Source organism: Bos taurus, chromosome 13, assembly GCF_002263795.3.
Source record: "Bos taurus isolate L1 Dominette 01449 registration number 42190680 breed Hereford chromosome 13, ARS-UCD2.0, whole genome shotgun sequence".
Classification (NCBI taxonomy): domain Eukaryota; kingdom Metazoa; phylum Chordata; class Mammalia; order Artiodactyla; family Bovidae; genus Bos; species Bos taurus.
In genome coordinates, this window is record NC_037340.1 from 72668653 (window position 1) to 72681590 (window position 12938).

At 42.0% G+C, this 12938-nt stretch overlaps 1 protein-coding gene across 3 annotated transcripts; it reads right to left on the reverse strand.

Annotated features, from left to right (window-relative positions):
* Nucleotides 1-466: 466 nt before the first annotated feature.
* On the reverse strand, nt 467-10525 carry OSER1 (oxidative stress responsive serine rich 1). 3 transcript variants are annotated; one of them, XM_059892514.1, is made up of 5 exons: nt 9207-10514; nt 8465-8573; nt 6631-6747; nt 3665-3778; nt 860-1686 (listed from the first exon to the last, which is right to left on the reverse strand). In XM_059892514.1, exons 3-5 carry the CDS (start codon nt 6705-6707, stop codon nt 1002-1004), a joined length of 876 nt encoding a protein of 291 aa, XP_059748497.1. In that variant the 5' UTR covers nt 6708-6747; nt 8465-8573; nt 9207-10514; the 3' UTR covers nt 860-1001.
* Between the last annotated feature and the right edge of the window lie 2413 nt (nt 10526-12938).

Below are 12938 nucleotides of genomic sequence, written 5' to 3' on the forward strand. Positions count from 1 at the left end.
GAGAAGAGAATGGCAAACTAGTACCCTTGCCTTATATGGCAGCATGTCACTTTGGAACCACCCAGAAAAGAGAGGGTTCTTCCTCCAGTGGAAACTGTGGACAGACTTTTGTTCGAAACTTTAGAGGGAGCTGTGGCCTGGTCGGCCTTTAATTACAGGACACGGCATGGATAAAATTCTCTTTGGGGCCTGCTGGGGTAGGAGGGCAGTACAAAGAGATATCCATCCAGAACATTTGAAACTGAGGTATGAGAGCTATACTGCAAGTGACTGAAACATGCCATATATACCAGAATGCGAGATGGAGCAGATACATGGCAGTGTCCAACATCACACCCCTCTCCCGCAAAGCAGCAGCCCACTCCAAGCTGCTTCTCACGGAAGAAACCTTATGTGACGTGTCTCAGGGCGAAGAGCACCAGCAGGGGTTTGCTTGGTGATGGTTAATGATTCTCTCAAACAATATAGGGCAGGCCAGCCAGTTTATTTATATTGAATCTAAACCTTAGATCTCTGGCTTAACAATAACATAGGAAACCTTTAAAGACACAATAAATCTTAGGTAAATCAGAGATAGTTTAAACCTGTCATGTACTTCTAATACCGCTGGGCTGGCAATTACAGCATGACAAATGTTCAGTCCAGTTACAAAACCACATTTCATTTTCCTTGGCACCCAAATCTTAACACACATCTGAAAAATGCACGGTTTTTTCAAAGGCTTTCACCATAAATATGCTGCTACCAGTCAAGCAATGACCGTTTGTTCACCCCCAGGGACATTTCTAAATGATCTGCTCACCTTGGTGGGTATGTAAGAACTCAGAAAGTTAAGTTTAAAGAACGAAGATTAACTGACTGAGATGCCAAGAAAAGTTTTTATTGCAAGCACAGTGAGCAGAAGGAGATGTCTTCTCACACAAAGTAGCTGCAAGGTCTGCTGTTAACTAACTCTCTGACAACCCTTCATTGGTTAAAGCACAGTAAGGAGCTTCTTGCTCTCAGGTGTACATCATTTCTGCCATGTGGGACATTTTCTTGGGGATATACAAGTAATATTCCATGTAGCCCGACAGGTCCTCAATGGTCACATCATCCACGTAGACACGAGCCTGCTCAGAACAGGAACGGGGAGAGCCAGACAGAGTTCTCGTGTGAAGCGACTGAGAGTAGTCCTCAAGTGTGGATCTTCGTTCTGGGGCCAAGGGGGGGACATTCTGCAGGCCTGAAAAGGAATATACCTCCATGTCATGCCACCTCTTACACTGGCACTCCTTGCCTATGCATACACATGGCTTGCCCAGGTTTAGCTTGGAAACCGATTGAAAGTCAGAGAGATCATTGGCCTGGAGACTTGCTTGGGAGACTTGGGGAGCATCAGAGGAATCTTCCTCCTTACTCTCTGATGGGAGCCTTGGAACCGAAGTTCTCAAAGGCTCAGCAACCGCCCCTGTGTGATTAGTATCGAGAGAAGATGAGCATTCTCCTGCATTGAACTCTTTAGGGGTTGAAATTCCCAGCCCACTGCTGCCATCAGGGGAGTCAGTCTGGCTTTTGTGCTTGAGCTGGCTGCTGGAAGAAGCTATTGTACTGCAATGTATGAACTTTGGAGGATGAAGGACAGGAGACTTGGAACGGCGGCGACGCTGGGTTCTCACTGCTCCTCGTGAAGACTTCCTTGTAGACCTAAGAGGAAAAAACACACAAGAGGATGTTGGGATACAGTGTTCTTCTAAAGAGATCTTTTAAGATGGTTGGGAAATTGCCACCTCTCTGGTGAATGAGTGAAAATAAGTTCTCCACAAAGACGTGTGCCCACCTCCATTGTCAAGCTGCCCGAGCCTGTGCATCTCAAAAACTCCAACACCCCCTTACTATAGGAGAGGTGAAGGGTAGTTTTAAGTCACGTTTCTCAGACCAAACATTTGGTGCAGAAGACCTGTCTGCCCTGTCCCAACCCTTGTCTTAGGAACCTCTGACCAGTGGTTTGGGGAAGCACTCTGCACAGACAACTTAGAAAAACCTCAATGCTGGGCTCCATGCTCTGAACAAGGCAGTTTCAGTACCACCACGGGGCGGGGCGGGGTGGGGGTGGGTAGCTAATGCTACAAATAATCACTCGTTCAACAGAATGACAGATTTAGAATTCATTTCTATCACTGGAAACAGCTGAACAACAGATTTAGACACTCTCAAGTTTTCAGATACTGGGAATTATCAGGCACATTATGTAATTTTTATAAAAAATATTTAATAAGAATTGTGCAAAGAGAAAAAAGTTCAAAATTGCCAAGCAAACTTGAAAGAGATAATGGCCGAGCAATTTTCTGAACTGATGCAAGAGAATACAAACACAAAAAGCACACAAGCAGGACAACTAATTGGAGAAAACCAAAAACAACAGGAACATCTTAAAACCAGCTAGAGACTAGATGGATTATTGCCAAAAGAAGAAAAATTAAGTCTGAAAGTAGGCTTTTCAACAACAACATGGAAGCCAGAAGACAACACCTTCAAGTGCTAAGAGAAAACAACTGCCACCTAGGACCACGATTTCAGGTTCACTAAAGCAGGGATAACTTTCAAGAAAAAGGATGAAATAAAGACATTTTCAGAGAAACATTCTATATGGACAACTAACAGAGAGCAAACACCCCCACTGCGCCTTTTTAACTAAATAACAGACTTCTTTAGGAAGAAAGTGACCCTATACGGAAGGTCTGATGCCACAATGGTGAGAGTAAAGGAAGTGTACATGAGATGAATCTAAACCAACACTCTCTAATTAAATACAATGAAGTAGGGTAAATAAAACTGAACTGGTGAGACAAAAATAATTGACAGAACTGAAGTACCAGGTTGGGAGGGGACTGGAGCAAAACAGTTCTGAGGAGGAGGGCTAAGAGAAACAAAGTATGTAGTTTCCAAACCAATGAAAGGAAAACTGGTATGGAGAAAAACAAACACATTTCAAACAATTTTTCAAATGGGGAGGACAGGGAAGGTGGGAACAAAAGAAATAAAAAAGAAAAAGCAGGACAAACAGCATAAAAGAGCAGAACAAATCCAAATATATCAATAATCAAAATAAATGTAAGTTTAACTCCAGACAAAACAGACTTTAAGACAAAAGCCATTATGGGGGATTAAGAAGGTCACTAAATACAGTAAAAGTCTCAATTCATCAGGAAGAAAACATTCTAAACTGGCATGAACCTAGGCTATAAACAAAACAGCTTCAAAACGATAAAGCAAAGATATAGAACTTACAGGGAAAATAAACGAATGTACTCCACTGGGGGAGACTTCAACAAGCCCCTCAATTATTAATAGGCCAAGCTAACAACACCAACAGAATTATTTGAAAAAAGATCCTATAAATAAGACATTTAAAAGCTTACTTTAATGGACATTTATAAAACCTAAAAATGATGAGAGGAGAGCCATTCTTCTCAAACACACATAGAACATTTATAAAAACTGACTATGAACCAGGCCAGACAGCAAGTCTCAGCAAATTCACAATGAGAAGAAAGACTCTTCTTTAATTGGTGCATCTTGGGTTCTGTATCATAAGACATTCTCTTTTGAATTTTCAGCAAAGAAAATCCAGTACCACGTTAAGGTGCTGGGATAAAAACCATGTGCAGTGAGAAGTTCTTACCCATGCCAACTGTCTTTAGACGCACATGCGGACTTAGGTTTGGCATCCTCTACTGCTGCTCTGACCGACGCTCTGACACTTGCGCCTTCTCCAACAGACAGAGATGCTATGGACCTGAAGACAAGAACAGAGTTTACTGCTTAGAAAACCACGCAAGAAGAACACACTGCTCTCACCAACCCAAATGAAACTTGTGTTAATACCTTTATTGCCTTTTCAGTTTGCTTTTCTCAAGAATTGCTCAGCTTTCACTGTAAACTGTCCTTCAAAACCAAATTTGGAGGATCCCTAAGAGCTCACAGTTGCAAAACTGTAAGCCAAAGAATGATTCTTAAGTATAACCAGCAGTGGGATATAAATAGACTGTTTATCTGGGGCAGATCGGCCGTATGTCCAGGGAGAATGCTAATGACACTGACCGCTTACTTTATGTGGGCAAACCAGAGCTGTGGAGACTAAGTTCAGGAGGATAAACTTTAGGAGACTCAATCTAACTCTGGGAGACTCAATCTAAATGAATCCTTTTTCAAATAGTATACGACTTATACAAAAATATTCTGATTTTTACAACCAATAAACCTGAAATATTATTCAGTTTAATCTCTACAGTTTAAAACTACACAAGTAACGTGGGTTCTCAGTAAAGAAGATGAAAAAATTTAAAAGAGAAAAGAATCAACTCTAATTTCACAATCCAGAAATCAACATTAACATTTAACATCAAATTATTCTGGACCTTTTCAATATACACACACACACAGGGCTCCTACTACACATACTGCAGCACTGTAGTATCCTATAGAAAGAGACAGTCTACTAAGTAACAAGATGCTCACTCACTGAAACATAATTTAAAAGCTGGCAATAACTAAATGTCTAATAACAGAAAATACCATACTATATAAAATTAGTGGTGTCTGGTACACAATGGGATATTAGGAATTTATTAAAAATTAAGCGTACAAAGAACTTTAATGACATGGGAGAATGCTTATAATATTAAGGGAAAACAGCATGGATGAATACCTGTACATATATTATGATTTCAACTGTGTAAAAACAGTGATATTACAGATGATTTAGATACTAACAGTGGTAATGGTAAGGTGTGATTTTTACTTTTTTATCCATTTTATGATTTAAATAAGCATGTATTATGCTAAAGATATATATATATACAGTCTGAAAAAAAGAACTATATTGTTTTGCAATTAAATATATAGAGTCTATCCTGATAAGACAAATACCATTAGGAACCAAAACCTGTTCAACAGGATCATGCTGAATTCCTTGGCAAGGCTTGGTTAGCCTATGAGTCAGTACCTCACATGTTCCATTTGTAAATCAGCAACAATTCCAAACAACCAACTAGAACTGCATGACACACTACACAAGTCTTATTCTGCCTAGTCACAGTAATGACTCACCCCTTGCACTCTTACTTGGTTTTCTGAAATGCTCTCCACTGCTCCTCCTCTTTATAATTTCACACACAGTAGACTGCAGGCTACAAATACACAGTATCGGACCGTAAACTGTACAGAGTATTTTAAAAGATTTTATGTTCCAAGTAATTTTTAGGGGCACAGAAATAGCTTAATTTTATGTTCCAATGAAAATACCAGGAAAGAAGTCTGTGTATCAAGAGTTAAGTAAATTTATACACTAAGGGATTTACATATACCTGTGCATTTGTAAGTATTTTCCTGATTAAAAAATTGCATAGATTTGCATAGTCTATACCAGAAATCACAGAAAATTACACTATGACTAGAGTCTGGAACTATGTGTTTCTCTGCTTTGTTTCTGCTTCCCAAAATAGCAAATACTAATCAATTCTAATGGCAAGATGATCATATTGGCAAAATCACTAGAAGATACTTGCTGTATCATGGAAACAATGTCAGCACCTGTAACAGCTGCTGTGCAAATCTATGAGTATAAATTTTCTCATTTGGTAGGTCAAAAACAGGATTAGCAATAGGCAGGCAGCTGTAACAACTAACATCTATTTAATTTTACTATGCACCAGGCACTGAATGTGTTTCTTCATGTTGTCTTCACAAAAATGGTTAAGAGCAGAGGTTCTGGAGAAAAATTATCTGGGTTCAAATTCTGGCTCTACCACGTCTTACCAATGTGACCTTTTATAAGACAATTCATCTGTAGCTCCTCTGTAAACTATACAGTATACTCTGTACTGTCTATCTTCTAAGTTGGTAGTGAGGATTAGATGATATGTACAGAGTACTTCAGTATTGAGGGCATAGTAAAATAAGTAATAAATTTTAAAGTCATTACTGCTCCTTGCTGAGTTGGGTTTCCGTTCATGAAATGAAATATTGTTATATCCATTAAAATTTAAGATATCTTCTGGCCTGGGGCAAAGAATGGGGATGAAAAGAGTCCTGCATAGAACATTTTGCAAAGGGTGAAAATATTAACATTCAGACAGCAGCTGGTCTGCAGGTGCTCTAATTAGTTTGACCAAAGGGTCCAAGACTATTGATCTCAGTGACAGAACCCTAATGAATAGAGGTTTCCATAGTGATAGGCTCAGCGATCAGAGCCCATGAAATTGACAATGTCTGCAGAGATTCCTATTGAACCAACTCACTTTCAGTGAAAAATACTGTGATTCCCTAGAGGTGTAGGAGGAACTCTCTGATGGGACACTGACTGCTAATGTGTGATTAAAAAGAGGCAGGGGGCAGGGAAAGCGGTACTCTACTAAAGTTAAGGATAATTCCCAACCTTGGAATACAAATGAGCAGCTACTTCTCAAAATTTAACAGAAGAGTTTCTTTTATAACAATGTTATACAGAATTTGGTAAAATATCACACTATTAACATTTATACTTCCTACAAATAAAAAGAAACTTTAGAAGAGAAAGAGCTCCCCTGAGGAAATGTCTACTTAAATCTAGTAAACAATTCCCCAATAATATACTTCATATTTAATTACCCTGATGCATCCACTCTTAGTTTCTTGAAAGCAGTTTGTAGACTCTCCTCCTCTCCATCCTTGGCTTCCGATTTCATTGTGAAAGTTTTTACACTATTATGGATGTTCCCGTTAATACTAAAAAAAAAAAGAAAAGAAAAATTAAATGAGCAAAGTGAAAACAGGTTAAAATCTGTATTCCTGATACTACCATTGCTTCTTAGTGGGATAGAGTGCAAATTTCTATTTCTAAAAGGAAGTTTCAATGATTAGGAAACTGCAGGTTTTATTTCTTAAGAGGAGACAAATGAAATGATACAGAAAACATGTGTTTATTATGATGGTATTTAAACTGTCCAAATACTTGAAGACAACATCTTGTTTCACAGTTTTGGAAATTAGATCACCATTACCTAAAATCTGTGTTTCTGTATACTTTTTAACAGGAAGGGAAATCCTTCCAGTTGTAGAAGTCTAGAAACCTACAGAAAAGATGATCATTGCATTGGAAATAAAAAGGGAAAAGCTTAGTCTACAAGATTCTGATCTTTAAAATGCTACTTAAAAAGTGTATATATGTATATGCAAACATTCACTTTCCTGTGTATTTGAAACTAATACAATATTATAAATCAACTATATATACTTCAACAAAAATTTTTGAACAACAAAAAAACCCACTACTGAGTATTTGTCTCATCTAACTCTAAACATTTCAGGTAAGAATAACTACATGACACATGACAGCATTTCTCTAAAGCAATCCTGATGCAGATATGAGTATTTATACTCATCCTAATAATCATACAGATAGATATCAAGTTGTTACCACTGTCAAGGCAGGATTACAAACTTGTTTCAATGATACTGACTACTCCACACACTATCTATAAGGTTGATACCTTTGCTTTCTTTAGCTTCTAATACTCTCTCACAAAAATAGATGAACTACACTTGTAACTCAAAATCTTAAAGGTAGCTGAAGAGACAGGAAATAAAGGAAAAAAACTAAAATTGTTCTACAGATATGCCTTTAAATGATCTCTACCTAATCAACTAGCTTGATTAACCAAAGTTCTCCATTTCCCCCACCCTGATTTTTATATTTAAACCAAAAAGGTGGGGGGGAGGGGCGGGGGGGCCCCAGACCAACCAAAACAACGAGATACAATAGAGAAGTTAATCAATTCATTGACTCTAATCTCTCCATTTTTTTTACTTTTAGGGTAAAAACTTTCCTGATACCAAATCCAGAATGAAAATGGTTTCTATAAACATATTACTGGAAATCAGAAAGAAAAAAGTAAAACAAAAAAATAAGAAAATGAGGAATTTTTTAAGCATTCACTTCACCTTCTCTATTTCTAACCTGCTACCCCATCCCCCCCACCCCCACCCCGCCCTGGGCACTCTCCCAGTGAATAGTGCCTGGATCCTTGGAGCCTCTTTGATTTTATATCTGCTCATTTCTCAGGGGTGGGTTTGATGTTATTGTGAGACCTCTAATATTCTAAAGGTCAGAGTGTCATAATATGTTTGTTAATGTAACCACACAGTACCAGAGACAGAATTAGGAAGCAAGTAATCAAGACTATTTGTTTTATTTATGTGTAGAAGGTATTTTAGGCAGACTTCTCTGAGAACACTGAAAACAGTCTCAAAAGAATTTATCTAGTTTTCACCTCAACTTCTTAAAATATTGAAATACACTCCCCACAGATATTTTTGCTGGTTTATTTAACCAGTACGTCACTGTGAAGAAACAATATCAATTCCGTATTTCACTGGCTACTAATTCAGTTCTAGATTTAGAGGAGGATCCTCTCCCAGATACACAATAACGTCTTCTATATACCTGGGGAGAGGGATGGCCAAAGATCAGATATTCTCTTATTTTTGAAGCTCCACAGCATCTAAAACGGTGCTGTCTGTAGGCTGTAAACAAATTCCTCCTGCTGGCAGAACTAAAATAAAGTTTTTATTAGTTTTCCTCAATTACTTTATGACCAAACGCTGGCCCTCACAGAGGAACATCATATGAGCCAGTCTCCCCACTCCTCTGGACCCCACACAATCCCTCTCCGGGCCTCTCTAGAAATCAGCACACATCACATCTACACATGCATTGCTGAATTCTACAGGCAGGAATCCATTCCTTCCGCAAATACTGACAGAATCCCTACGCTGTGCTTTTAGCACTAGTCCGGATGCTCAGGCATGTAGGTGTGAACTCAGGACTATGAACCCCACTCCTGCCCTAACACTGTGCTAAGATGTTTTGCACTCAGATATGGAACTTTTAATTATACAGGGCTAATTTATATACTGTAAGTGACCTCCAGATGTTAATACAAACTCCACTAACATTCTTACTGGCACACTAAAAGAGCCATCATTTACAAACCAAAACAGGCCAGAATAAGACTGGCTACCGACTAAAACTCTAGGAATGAAGTTCCATTTAAACTATTTTCAGACTTCGAGCATTTTGATTACTCATCTTTTCCCTCAGTTAAATTAACCCAGAGCAAAGGTGAATCTCAGGTATGACCTTAACAGCTAAACAGTAGCGTGTCTGTAACTTTAAAAGGCTTTACCATGCTCCTCCCTCTTCCCATTCACTCAAATCGAGAGCTGCACAACCAACTCCGGGGATCTTACACTTGATTTATCTTCATTAAGTTTATGGGAGGCGTTCTTGCCGATTTTTACTGCACTATCTTCTTGAAATTGAACAATCCCCGCAAAGGTCAAACTTTTAAAGTTACTTTAAGTCAAATCACACGGGGATTCGGAGTTTCCCTTAACCTTTCAAAAAACCAAAACAAAAACACAAAATCCTTCTAAGTTCATCCATCAAAAGGGCAAATTCCTGACTTTTCTCTGACTTCAAACGAAGAGTAAGTCTCACAATATTATTTATATCTTGCAATTTTAACCAAGCCCACCTAACAACCACAAGCCTAGGTCCAAATTTCCCGGACCCTGAAAAGACCTGAGAACGATCAATAAAGGATCCGCGCGTAAGCGTGTCATCACAATGTTAAATAAAGCTTTTAGAAAATTTCCCAGCCCAGCAGGAAGCATGGAGTCCGGGAAAAGAAAATCCTGTCCAGCAACTCTGGAAGACGCGAACAAGACGAAGTTGCAACAATCGGCCCCGGAGACAAAACACGTTCATGTCTCTCTGTACCCACTCAACTTCTACACCCTCGGTGTAGAAGAGCTTTGTGCTTTGCTAGAGCACAAAGTTAATTCTTTTCACCCAGAAACTGGGTCGGTCGAGGTTAAACAAGATGGGGTGGGGAAAGGTCAGGGCCTGGGGGGGCGGTTCGGAAAGTGGGGATCTGTCTGGCGCCCGAACCCGCCCGGGCTCTCCCGCTGCAAAGTTTCCCCTTGAGGATACTCCCCCGGCCAAGATGAGAGGCCTGCGTCGGGCCAAAGGGGTGAGGGATCCAGAAGGAGGCGGGAACAGAGCCGAAGAGGCAGCCAACGAGACTGGGGCTCGGGAACCAGCGAGAAAGGGCGGGAAGGGGCAAAGGGCGGCCGAGGAGGGCGAAAAGGGGAAACTATGGACCGGCGGGAGAGGGCGGAGGCACGGCGCGGGGGCCGCGGAGGCGGGAAGGGGAGAGAGAGAAGAGCCTCTGGCAGGGCCAGGCCGCAGTGGCCGAGGGGGCGCGGAGAGGCGCAGGCCCGGCCCGGACGGCCCGGCCCAGGCGGCCAGCGTCGGCGGGCGACGCGGCTCGACGTGCGGCGGGAGGGCCAAAGGAAGCCGCCCGTGGCCAGGCCGGGCCGGGAGGCCCAGACGCGGTGACGCGGCGCGTCCGCGTCACGTCAGGGTACTCACCTTCTCGCAGCAGGGGCGCTCCGGTAAGCCAGTCCGGTCAGTTTAGAACGTCTTTCCCAGATCGCGGCGCCTGACTGACCCGGATCCAAATCCGCGGAGGGACGACCAGCGCCTCCGAAGTCGCACTGCGCCTGCGTCACCCAGGCACGCGCCCCGCCCCCTTCTCTTTCTCCTCCCATCTCGGGGAATCGGCGACGGGGGAGGGCAGCGGCTGCGCAGGCGCGAGGTCGTGGCCGCGCGTCTCAAAAGCCTGGCGCCAGCCCCTCGTGAAACACGTGCGCCTGACGTCATTTCCTGTTATTCTCTTCCCTGGCTCCTCCCTCCGCGAAGGGTTCGCTGGGGATGGGATTTTGGGGCTTGCCCGCTTCTTCAGCTTGGTCAGGTGAGCGAGTGGGCGTGCTTCACCAGCCAGCCGCCTCCACTTCTGCGGGTCTCCTGGTGTTTGGTGCCTGGAATTGACAAGGCTGCGGGATTCCTCCGGGTGAGGCCATGATGGGGGAATCTTCACGGCAATGGACCCCGTCTGAGCGATTGGCGAGAGCCCCCTCTACGCCCGAATTGGACTTGCTGCGACATCTCCAGAGCTCCGACGAGAGCCCTCGCCTCCCAAGGATCTTCCAGGGCTGCAGAGAAATCAAGGAGGTATTCGACACGGTCAGAACCGTGAACGTGACACCGGAATCGGAACTGAAATGCCTTTACTATACCCCTGTTGTTTGACTTGAGGCAACTCACTTTTTTATCTCTGGGCCTCAGTGTCTCCATTCGGACTATTTCAGCGAATCTCTGTTTTTGTTTTTTTTTTTTTTTCCAGCCATGGACTCCTTTGAGAATCTGGGGAGAACTGTAGACCATTTCGACAGAGAGACGCACATGCATACTAAATTTTGCGAAAAGGTTTAGGCAGGTCACCTAAGTAGGTGATTTTTAGGTATCTTGTCTATTTGTATGACTCATGACAGGCTGAGAAGGTGTGGGCTTCCCTTCAGCTGCCACTCCCTCCATCAGGAGGAGTGGTTCTGCGGAGTTCGGAGTTCGGAGTTCGCTGTATGTCTCCTCACCGCACCCAAGCTCCCGTCTGCAGCTCTCGGAGCACCTATCAGCGCTGTATGGGAAAAGATGGCTTTCCTCAATAGAATGAGCTAAAGTTGGTCCTGGCCCAACCTTTATGTGAAGTTGTCACCAGAACCAAAACAGGACCCTCCCACTCCCCAATACCTTAGCTATAATCATCTAGCTAGATAGGCTGCTGAAAATATATATTTAACCTACCTACAGCTAGATCTTGGAAGGCCTGACCCATGTACAGGTCACTGGATAAGGTTGTTAAAGCATGCCATGGGCGCTGGGTAAAACATTCTAAATCTCCTTGTTAGTGGGAGAGGCTCAGTAACTGACAGCGGATGAAAAAAACCTGTTAATTGCGAACTTCCAACATCAAGCCTAATAATGCTAATAATGGCTGTCCTCCATTATGCAACAGCCATGCACATGTTTGCACATTTAATATTCCTGTGGTTTTTGCACATTTTACAGATGAGGATAACTGGGACTCAGATAACTTGTTCTGTCGCCCATTTTCCTGTGTCATACAGTGCTAGAAAGTGACAAAATAAGGATTGAAACAGTCTCAAAAGCCTGGCCATCCACTGCTGCCCATCTCTCAACATCTCTTAGAAAAGATTAAGAAACAGGAAAGTATCCCTGGTGGTCTAGTGGTTAGGATTTGGCACTTTCACTGCTATGGCTAGGGTTTAGTCCTTGGTCAGGAAACTGAAATCCCTCTAGTTGCCTCACATGGCCAAAATTATTAAAAAAAAAAAAAACAGGAAAATATGATGCATTTTTTTCCCCTCAGTGAATTTCCCGAGTGAATTTCATCATGACCAAAGATGTGTTCTTAAGCTGTTTGAAAATATTGCTTCAGATAAAACCACACATTCTTGAGGGCAAGGACTGTATCTAGATGAGTTGAATTCCCAAAGCTTAAGACAGATCCTGGAAGTTAGTAGGTGCTCCATACAGTTTTGATGAATTCTTCATTTTATCTTATTTATACCCATATGGCATTAAAATATTAAAACAAAAAGTGGTTTTAAATGCTTCATTTTAGGTAAGCATGTTTCCATCATAAAGTTGGATACTTTCTGAGGATGTGGCTCACTTCTCGGGGAGTATTTGGAAGGTGAGAGCCTCTACAAAAGTCTGTTAACTCGTACCTCAGTGATGTGGCCTGAAATTTCAAGTCATTAGATACAGGCCTGACTCACTGTGTGGTACCTCCTGACTTAGAATGACGGAGAAGCCACAAACCACGTGACCTGAGGGAACCAGAATCCCAGTCTGCCGCTTACATCAGCAACACAGGATCTTTCTAGCCATAGAAAAGGCCCTGAACTTACGTGGAGACTTTCTGTTCAGGAAATAGACTTGGTATTAAGGCACACAGTAATGCCATCTAATCAGAATCTATGAAATGAAA